Source organism: Peromyscus californicus, unplaced genomic scaffold (assembly GCF_007827085.1).
Source record: "Peromyscus californicus insignis strain IS unplaced genomic scaffold, ASM782708v3 Scaffold_3__1_contigs__length_106647218, whole genome shotgun sequence".
NCBI classification, from domain to species: Eukaryota; Metazoa; Chordata; class Mammalia; order Rodentia; family Cricetidae; genus Peromyscus; species Peromyscus californicus.
This window is the reverse complement of record NW_026294551.1, coordinates 7,552,755-7,563,651: the sequence shown is the minus strand read 5'-3', so window position 1 is coordinate 7,563,651 and position 10,897 is coordinate 7,552,755. Positions and strand designations below refer to the sequence as shown.

Genomic DNA, 10,897 nt, shown 5'->3' with positions numbered 1-10,897 from the left:
AGACTAATTTGGTTCATTATAATTAAAAGCCATTTATCAAAAGATATAAAAAAAAAGATGACTGGGGAGATAGATCAGTCAATAAAATGTTTGCTGTGTGAGCAAAAGGACTTGAATTGGATCTGCGGAACCCACATAGAAAGCAGGCCTTCAGGACACATGCTTATGACCAGAGTCATCCATCTGTGTTCTGTTTCATCACAAACACAGGATGGGGGAGGGTGGGAAGAGGAGGAGGAGGGAAGGAGGCAGAAGAAAAGGAAAAGGATGCTCTAAAGTGTTTAACCGCAGAGGAAAACGATGTAATAGTGTGTTAACACAGCCAGCCAGAGCAACACAAACAAGATGCACGGTACAGTGTCAACACATCAGTGTGCATGGACCTCAAAGACACAACGATGTCAAATGATAAAACCAAAGACTTAGAAATGAGGCATGCGAACTGAGTATGGTAACACATGCCCATAATCCCAGAACTAGGGAGGCTGAGGCAGGAGGATGAGGAGCTGGAAACTAGCCTGGGCTACACAATGAGACCCTGCTAATGAAAGAAATGGAAGAAGGAAGGAAAGAAAGAAGGAGAAAGGGAGAGAGATGTAGAGACAGACGCACCATCAGACAGACACACAGATAGATAAATAGTTAGACAGAGTAAGAGGGCTGGGGTGCATCTCTGTGACAAAGTACTTGTTCTGCATGTCAGGCTTTGGGTTTACTCCCGAAAACTGAGGGAAAAGAGGGTAACACTGGTATAGGCAGCTGGTGCTGGTGAATCTCTGTGAGTTAAAGGCCAGCTTGGTCTACAAAGCGAGTTTTAGACCAGGACTCCATAATGAGACCCTGTCTCTAGAAAAGAAAATATAACTCTGTCTATATAAAAACCCCAAGCAGAGACACTAAACAAAACACCCTGGGCAAACCCATGTGCATGTATGTGACAAAACCTTAAACCAGCAGAAAAAAAATACCAGGTTGAGGTCGTCACCAAGGAGAATAGAAAGCAGGTGTGTGACATCAGAGAGGAGGACCGTCAGTATGGACCACATTCTATTACTGCATTTGGAGGAGGGCACAGTGTCAAGAGTATTTGCATGTGAGGTGTATCTATTTATTGGACATGTTGTCAAACTGCCCTCTAAATATCTATGTCCATAAACTCTGATTAGCGCGGTCCTCAGCCTGGGTTGGAGAAGCTTCCCTCTGCTGTGGTCTTGGTGCTGAGAAAATGTGACAATTGAGTGCTCAGCCGTAAACGGGACATCTATATCAAACCCTAGCCTACGCCACCCCAAGGCACCTCCGTGTTACTAGAAGGCGCCTTCATCATACCCCAAGCAACCCCATCCTATCCCAAGGCTCAGGAACATTATGGAAGGAAGAAGGAGAGGAAAGCATTCGACAGCCAGAGGTGAGGAGGAGAGGGGTGTGAGAAGCTGGGATCGGGCTGAGGCATGGTCAGTGCACTCATGACACTGTGGCTGTGGTCACCTGCCCAAGACCAAGACAGCAAGATCGGTTAGCATTCCGGCAGGTGGCACTGTGGACTCAGTGGGTTAGGAAGAGAAAGAGAAGAATGGAAGGAAAAGAATAGACCACGAAGGGGAGGAGGGAACACATGAGGGAGGGGAGGGTGGGGTTGGAGGAAGATAGACAGAGTTCTGTTGTACATGTGTGGAATTATCTAAGAATAAGTAAAGGTATTCTATTAAAATATGTATGTATATGTATTTGTTGGGCACATTCTTTTATGTATTTAAAACAGCACAAAGAGTCTTCTAAAAATTTGAGAGTATTCTCAGAAACACAGATTTATTTGTTGTCCTCTGCCACCAGAAGAGCTGTGTCCAGGGTCATGGACAGGGCTTCGACGTCAACAGACCTCACTGATTCTCATAATCGGGACAGTGTTGCTTCGCCCCAGAGCACCGCTGAAGCCTGTTCACCCAGAGGACTGCACTGAGCATGCTCAGGAGCAGGGGCACCTCCAGAAAGACCAGGACCTGGAAGTAGATGCTACTCAGCAGGGGCCTGTGGGGACAAGGTCACAATAAGCTCATTTCCCAGAAGGTGGTGATGGTGTCCTACACTGTGTGTCGGTCTCTTTACCCAGGTGTGTGTCCAAGGTGCTCTTTTCAGGGATGAGGACAAGGAACCCTGCCTGATGACCAGTGTGACTGATATCCCAAGAAGTAGCCTGGAACTGTGGGTCTGACTTAATCTGTCCATGGACCTCCACTCCTAAGGCCTCTATCCAGGCAGGCGCTGCCTCCTCCACCCAGACCCCAACTCTCTTCTAAACTGAGTTCCCCTATTTTCTCCTGGTGGCTCTTCTTTGTTATTTATTTATGTGTTTGTTTGTTTGTTTGTTTGTTTTTTGGTTGGTTGGTTTTCTGGAAGATAGGGGGAAGGGTCTCTTCTTTATGTAGCCCAGGCTGTCCTGGAACTCACTATGTAGACCAGGATGGCCTTCAACTCACAGAGATCCACCTGCCTTGTTCTCCCAAGTACTGGTGTTAAAGCCTTGTGTCACAACAAACCGGTGACTGTATTTATTTTCATCAATTAATTAATTTACCGGTGTGTGTGTGTGTGTGTGTGTGTGTGTGTGTGTGTGTGTGTGTGTTCATATGTGTGTATGTAGGTGCACATGTATGTGCATGAACGTGGATTCCAGAGGATACCCTTGGGTGTCATTCCTCAAGAATCATCAACTTGTTATGTTGGTGTTGGAACAGGTCTCACTATGCAGCTCTGGCTAGAATGAAATTTGTTATGAAGTCCAGGCTGAGTTTCATCTCTTAGACTGGCCTGCCTTTGCCTCCCAAGTGCTGGAATAAAGGCATGAGTCACCACACCTGATGCATCTATCTTGTTATCTGAAAGGATCTCACATTGGCCTGGAGCTTGCCAAGTAGTCTAGGCTGGCTGGAAAGTGAGTCTCAGGGATTCTCCTGTCTCCACTTCCACAGCTCAGGTATTTCAAGTGTATGCCACCATGCCTGACATGTAGGTGCTGAGGCTCGAACTCAGATCCTTTACCAGCAGAGCCATCTCCCCAGACTCTGGGTGTGTTTGTGTAGTAACCTCTTGACAGGAAACTAACTCCATCTCAGCAGGTCTGGGTCTGGGTGTCATTGCTGTGTCCCAATCTGTAGATGAGCAACTGTTGTTCACAAGACACTCCCCAGGTCAGTGTGTGATTGGAAGATGCAGGAGATGCCCAAGGAGGGAGATCCAAACCCTTCTACCTCCACCTCCAGCATTACCCCCACCCCAATCCAGAGCCCTCAGGGTTCCTCACCGGGCTTGTAGGCTGGGACCAGGAGTTGTATCCTCTGTGGTCACACTGGACTGAGTGTGCACTGGTGAGGATGTGGGGGACCCCAGGATATTTGCTATGATCTTGGGTAAAGAGACTATGACTGGAGCTAAGGATGGAAACACAGACTGTCCCAGTGACCTCCACTCCATCTCCTCCCCACTGAAACCTCTGCAGCTCTGCTGCACACAGGTCCCTAGGGACACGGTGGACAGCTGTGTGACAGCCTACAAGCCCCATGGCCCCACCAAGTCCTGGTCAGCTCTTCCCTTCCCAGCCTTTCCCATGGTGCATTGGGGCTGGTTGGCACTTTCAAACTTGAGGCCAGTCTTCCTGTAGAGGAGAGTTTAAGTGTCAATGACAAGACACTTGGTTCCAGGTCCCTTCTGGCCTCAGTCACACCTTTTGCTTCCTTGTCTTCCATCCTTCTGGGGACAGACACAGAGTGATGGGACTCTGTCTGCCTAGCCCCCTCATGCCCACACTGTCACCTAGACAGGCCACTGGGAAGTCTTTCCTGAGGAATGGCCAGATGGAAAGTTCTAGAAAGACAGATGCTTGAAGGACCCTGTGGAGAGTGGCCTCTACTGAGGGGAACTAGAGACACCAGCAGGATTTGGTTCCACCCACTTCACTGTGAACCAACAGAGGATGTTGGAGGGAAGTTTTTTTGAGGGGGAAACCAAAACTGAGAACCAGAACAGGAAGCTGGGTGTGGGGATGGGAGCCTGTAATCCCAGTGCCAGAGAGGCAGAGTCGGGAAGATCAGTCATTCAAGATGAACCCCAGGTACACAGTGAGTTTGTGGCCAGCCTGGGCTACACAAGAACCTCTCTCAGAAAAGAGAAAACTGGGAATAACAGAGCAGTTCATCCTCTTCAGCCCCTCCACCACCCTGCCCTTAAAGAGATGCTGCACTAGTTAGGAGTCTGTAACAAGGGAGGCTCCATTAGGGGAGAATGACTGCAGACATGGAGAACATTGGGACCAAAGGAGCTGAGAGACTGTCTTCCATCCAGCTTCACCCTCTGCCTGGGAAGGGGCACTTTTGGGGGATTCCCTGAGTTTTACCTGCAGTAAATGTTTCCTGGGAAAGGGGGATGCAGGGGAACTTGGAGTAGTTGAATGGATTCCTCAGGGATCAAGAACCCCGATACACAATCTACCCTCCTTTTTGTGTCTCTGGTTCCTGTCAGAAGACCCACAAACACTGTGATGAGGCTGCTCCCTCAGGACCTCCATGGAAGTAAAGTGTCCACTCAGTTTCAGGCCAGGGCATCCTTTGAAGAGGGGAGCAGATACGCTGGGTACTGTTCCCACATGAGATGGGGACAGGACCAAGTGAGACCTGGAAGAGAGGACTTGTCTCCTATGAGGACAGGAAGTCACAAAGAGCCACTGATCTACGGCATGTCTCTGGGCCTCAGACTGTCATATGGAACACACAGAGAATCTCGAACAGTGGCTGATGAGACAGCTTGGTTGGTAAAGACCTTCCTTGTCAAACCTGATGACCTGAGTTTGAGCCCCAGGAATACATTGTGGAGAGAGAACTGAGTGCGAGTTCTCTGGCTGACACACACCGGGGCTATCCAACTAACTAACTAACTAACTAACTAACTAACTAACTAACTAAGTAAATGTAATGAAAAGAGAGTTTCTAAGAACCCAGGTTCCCCATTGTGCCTGTGTGTACACGCACACACATATATTGGTGTACATACACTATCACACATACCACACATGATCTTACAAAGGTACACGTGGACTCACACCCCCTGTGGCCTGAGTCACTGATTCACCAAGCTCACCATGCTCTTGTATCTGCCTTCCTTCCTTCATGAGGGAATGACAGGCCTGGACTCAGGGTGCCCTGACATGAGGGGAGCTTACCTGGGACCACGGACACCACAACCTTGAAGGACTCATCGATCCCCAAGGAGGGATTGATTCCCACAGAGGATCTGTCATCAAAAAGTGGCATGTCCACCCCACACTTGTAGGTGCCTACATCCTCCAGGGTGAGGTTCTCCAAGGTCACTGTGAAGGTGAGGTTGACTGGACGGTCCCTGATGGACACTCGGCCATTCCTAGCTTCTTTTGAGGCTCTGGTCTTGACAATCTCTTTACATGGTGGTAGCAGTGACACTCTGCACCAGAATTTCTCATTATTCTTGTGTTCCTCCTCGTACTGACACCGCACACTCAGGGACTCCCCCACAGTGCCTGTCACCTTGCTGGGGCCACGCAGAGGGACACAGCCTGGAAAACACAAGGCCCAATTCTGCACCCTCACAGCTGGATGGGGTCAGGCCCCCCTTGGTCATCTCCTAGAGAGCTGTCTGGTCTGGAGGAAACATCGAGGAAGGAGACAGACTTTGTCAGACCCAGGAGTCAGGACTGAGGTGAGCACCTGTGTTGTCCGGAAGAGGGGGTGGGGAGGGGGCTTGTCCTTGGAGAAAGGAGACAGGCTTTGTCAGACCCAGGAGTCAGGACTGAGGTGAGCACCTGTGTTGTCCGGAAGAGGGGGTGGGGAGGGGGCTTGTCCCTTGAGAAAGGAAGGGCCCAGTAGGAAACAACACTGTGTGTGTGTGTGTGTGTGAGAGAGAGAGAGAGAGAGACAGACAGACAGACAGAGACAGAGACAGAGACAGAGAGACAGAGAGAGATAGAGACAGCTGGTGGGAGGGAGTCTTTACCTATGTATATATATGTGCGTATGTTTGTGTGGGTGTGACATGTATCTATGCAGGAATCAGTGCTTATGTACATTTGGTATGCAAATACATGTGTGTACACAGTAGAGATCGTGTGCTTTCAGGGTAATGACTGTCACAGCTAACCCTCTCAGCAGGTCCTGACTGTCTCAGGTGTGGTAGTCATGACTGTACTGTGCACTGAATCCTGACAGCACCTGTGAGGTGATGCTGGCCACTCCTGCCCACCCCCACTCCTTGTCTTCAATGGGCCCCATCTTCCTCTGTTAACTGCTCTCTCCCACCTACCATCCCCCTGTCCTGCACTCTCACTTACTCCAGGAGTTCCCCTTTCAGAGCTGTAACCCCACACAAACCCCCATCCCCGTGCTCACCTGGGACCTGCAAGAGGAGCAGAGCTGAAGGCAGCCACACTCCCATCACTCTTGGGGTCATTTCTTCAGCTCTGGTGTCTCCTGCCCATACCAAGCCCAAGAGGAGGAGGGGCCGTGTCCTTCTAGACAGTTCAGTGTTCACATGCCGAGTTCTCCTTTCTGTCCTCTGCTTCCTGGTCCCCTGAGAGGCTTCAGATGAACTGGTACAGGAAGTGCTCTGAAGATGCTCCAGGCCTCAGGGGCACTAGTTCCCATCACTCCCAGTGAGGGGACACATCCACGACCATGGATTGTGGGTGCTACCTATCCACTAGTCTTCAGCTAAGGGCTTCACAACCTTCCCACTCCTGGCAGAGCCCTGGAAAGTCTTTCCTTTTTTGTTCAGGCTGCTCCACCCTCTGTGACACATCATTTCCTGAGTGGACGTGAGGGCTGTCAATCTTCTCTTGCTCCTTCCCTGTGAGCAGAGGAACCATCTCCTTCCAAAATTCAGCTTACCCTTCCATAGAGTGCTCTTAGTCCATGGGGTCTCTGGCACTATTTCTGGGTTCACACAGCGGGTCCAGCAAACACTGTGATCCTGATACCTTAATCAGAGTTTATGTTGATGCTGAGTCCCCACAAAGGTACAGACCTATAGGTCACAGCTCTCTCTCCTCTCTTCCATCTTATTCTGTTTGTTTGTGGCAGATCTCTAGCTCAATCTGGCTCTATACAACTAAGGATGACCTAGAATTGATCCTCCTGCTTCTACTTCCTGAATCTACGTTTTTATACGTGTGATCTACCACATGCCATTTATGCTGTGCTCAGAATTGAACCCAGGGATTCATGCATGCTAGACAAGCACTCTACCAACTGAGATATGTGTCAGACCTTGTTTATTTGAGACAGTGTCTCACACTGCAACCCAGGATGGGCTGGAATGCACTATTTCAAGCTGAACTTGAACTCACAGAAATGCTCCATTCCTTGAGTGCTGAAAGTATGGACATCAGCCACTCTACCTGATGACTCTGTCTTTGTATGTCTCCTGGCCCCATATCTAGACATGGGCCTGTTGTCATTGTTTTGGGTGGGTGTTGGGTGTTGGGAGGGAGAATGAAGAATAACTCAGGTCTCTCCTTTCTGATAATCCAGTTCCTAATGCTGGAGGTCCATTTCCCTCTCATGTTGGGGAAGAAGGCAAGAGAATGTTTCTTAGAGCCCAGTGATGCACCTAACCTTAGAGGCATCTGTACCTCTCTGATATATGTCAGTATCTAGAGGCTGTGGTGACATTCATGGGGGACACTGGTACTTGCTCTTCATTGGCCTGGGGCTCTCCTCTGGGCAATCATACGCATTCCACTGATTCCCAATCCCTATTAGCAGATAATGCAGAATTTTCTCATTGTATCACTTTCTCCAGTTCTTGCCTCTCACATATACATCTTCAGGGTGTCTGTCTGAATTTTGTCTGTGTCCTTTGTTTCTTTATGCTCAACTCAATATCAGCTCAACAAGAGCAAATAATCTGCTTTGTGTATTCACTTGGGGACTCCAATGCCATAGTCTCTGCTTGGTGTCTTAGTCACTACTCTAGTGCTGTGAAGAGACACCATGACTACTTCTTAAACTCTGGCCCAGACTTGAGGAGTGTGGTAACAGGGAGTCACATTCAAGGTGGAGTCACAAAACCTCCTCTGTGGCAAATCAGTGTACCCAACACAACACAAAGCCACATTCCCTTTGTGCTGAAGACTTGAGTGAGGACTAGGGGCTCAGAAGTATCGGTGACGGCCACGGCTGAGCCGCCAGCTGTACCTCATGTTGATGTTGAGTCACTCTACAAGAGCTGAGTTTTTAGATAAGCTTGGACAGATGAGGAACCTGCACACACAAGAAAATCTTAGAGTTATATAGAAATTTGTAAACACAGTGTTGTAACAGGAGTTCTATGTAGGATCTGGACTCCTCCCTGTGGCCCTCTTGTGGCCACTTAGAAGCCCCAAGACCACTTCAAAGAGCCTGGTGTCTCAGGGACCTCCACGGGCTGGAGAGATGGCTCAGAGGTAAAGTGCTCACTCTGCACAGGTAATGACTAGAGTTCAGATCCCCAGAAGCCACGTCAAGCTGGACGCTGTAACACACACCTGTGCTCTCAGGGATCACTGTAACACGTGTGCACCTGTACTCTCAGGGGTCACTGTGACACACATCTGTACTCTCAGGGGTCACTGTAACACGCACCTGTACTCTCAGGGGTCACTGTAACATGCACTGTGCTCTCAGGGGTCACTGTAACACATGTGCACCTGTACTCTCAGGGGTCACTGTAACACGTGTGCACCTGTACTCTCAGGGGTCACTGTAACATGTGTGCACCTGTACTCTTAGCGGTCACCATAACACGTACTTGGACTCTCAGGGCTCCTATGTAGCTGAAGTTTTCCTGTGTCCTACCCAGTCCGCAGCCGCTCAGACCCAAGTAAACACACAGAGATTTATATTAATTAAAATTGCTCAGCCATTAGCTCAGGCTCTCTACTGAGTATCTCTTACACTTAAACTCAGTCCATTTCTGTTCATCTATATGTCGCCACATTTTCCATGGATTTACCTGTGTCCCATTACATGCTGCTCCCTGGAGAGAGGCCTGGTGTCTCCTGACTCAGTCTTTCTCTTCCTAGAATTCTCCGTATCTGCTTATCCCACCTATCCTTCCTGCCTGGCTACTGGCCATTCAATGTTTTATTAAACCAGTGTACAAAAGCAATATCCCACAGCACTGGTACATATGTGTTTTTGGGTGCGGTGTATGGCTATGTGTGAGAAAGTGTGTATGTGTACGTGTGTGTCTGTGTATGCAACAAAGCCATTGTTCATATTGTATTGTTACAACCTTGGCCATCACAGTCACCCCTGTTAACACACCCTGACTCTGTCTGAGAAACAGGACCATTGGCAAGGTATGTGTGTGGTATATTCTGCTGTGTAAAGAATGGTGTACATATATACATCTGATGTGTGTGGTATATATACATCATGTGTGTAGCATGTGTAGCATGTGTATGGTGCATAGCTGTGTGAGATATGGAATATACACATATAATATTTGCAATATATATGTATCATGTGTAGTGTGTGCACTATGCCCTGCAGGTATATATCACAAGTACACTGTGCTACATACATGTGTGTGGCATGTGTAGCAATGTCAGGAAGGTTCACATGTCTATGGTATGATATACACATAACAATGCATGCATGTGTGTGATAAGCCATGTCCCCTCTTGATCCTGCACAGGTTACAGTTGCAGTGATAGATGTGCCTTGGGGAGACAGGCCTTTCCTGGGTAGCTACCGTCCAGTGATTGGCCAGGCTACTTCCATGAGCTCAGAGAGTGTGGCTCAGGAGCTGGCCCTGTCTCTGGGAGCCTTGCTCTCCTCACAGAGTGCAGGAGTGAGGGTTGCTCCACCTGCTTCTCTTGGAAGGCAGAGAAGAGTTGGAAGGAGGAGTCATAGCTTTGGCTGCTCCCAGACATGGATTCTCACCATCCCCATTCTGAACTGCCTGTGGACACAGCTTGGATTCACTGGCTTCTACCACAGTTGTTGCCAAAGCAAAACCGTCAACTCTAGACTGCCACAACCACACAAGTTTATTTCTTGTTCTTAGGAAAAATGAGTCAGCTCACCCTTCCCTCTCGCCCAGACTGAAGATGCCTCCAGTCCACTGTAGGTGGCAGGAAACCACATGGTGGCCCTAACACTCTCAGCTCTGAGGGTCCCTGTGTCACATAAACTCACAACATCATGGGGACAGGGAAATGACATGCTTCTCTGCAGGAAATCACAGCTGTTGGGAAGACAGCTCTGCTCTGTGAGTCCTGGTGACTCAGTGAGCCCAAGTGACCTTGGGGACCCCAGTAACAGCAGGGAGGTTAGACTGAACTCAAGTGTATTTATGGAAAAGGTCTGCGGGTCATTTGCTGTGGGAGGTTAGCAACATGGCCATCAAGCTGGCTCCTGGAGAAAGCATGTCTACCAGACAGATCCTGGAGCATTGGACCACAGGAGTAGGATGGACTCTGGCTAGTGGGGGTGACAGATTCTACATGAGGTTGAGGGGACACTGTCCAAGTTAACTCAGTCACAGCTATTGGGGGCCATAGAAGTTTCCTAATGAGATCTGAGCTTGCTTTACCCAGCAGGACTGCTTAAGAGGATGAATGGACCACAGGCCTGGGTACCAGGTATTTGGAAGGGTCTACACTTGGTTGTATTGAGCAAGGGGATGGTCTTTTGCCCCTCCCCTTGGCATTGTTATAAAAAGGCCTTTTGAATCAAGTTCTGGGCTAGTAGATAAGGATCTAGGCCCTAATAAGGCTATCCTGTGTTTCTGTCTTTCTCTCTCAGGTCTATATTTATATCTAAATCTCTTATCCCTCACTCCTCAAGAGTACCCAGGTAGAGGTGGGGGCACACAGTCATCAACATCATGG

The 10,897-nt window shown here is 48.9% G+C and overlaps 1 protein-coding gene across 2 annotated transcripts; it reads right to left on the bottom strand.

Moving 5' to 3' along the window:
• Positions 1-1,796: 1,796 nt before the first annotated feature.
• LOC128123253 (CMRF-35-like molecule 4) lies at positions 1,797-6,765 on the bottom strand. 2 transcript variants are annotated; one of them, XM_052759451.1, is made up of 3 exons: positions 6,411-6,765; positions 5,213-5,581; positions 1,797-2,028 (listed from the first exon to the last, which is right to left on the bottom strand). In XM_052759451.1, the coding sequence occupies exons 1-3, from the start codon at positions 6,469-6,471 to the stop codon at positions 2,018-2,020; spliced, it is 441 nt and encodes a 146-aa protein (XP_052615411.1). In that variant the 5' UTR covers positions 6,472-6,765; the 3' UTR covers positions 1,797-2,017. The 2 variants fall into 2 exon arrangements, with proteins under 2 accessions (XP_052615411.1, XP_052615410.1); XM_052759450.1 differs by having other exon boundaries at positions 1,797-5,581.
• Positions 6,766-10,897: the final 4,132 nt, after the last annotated feature.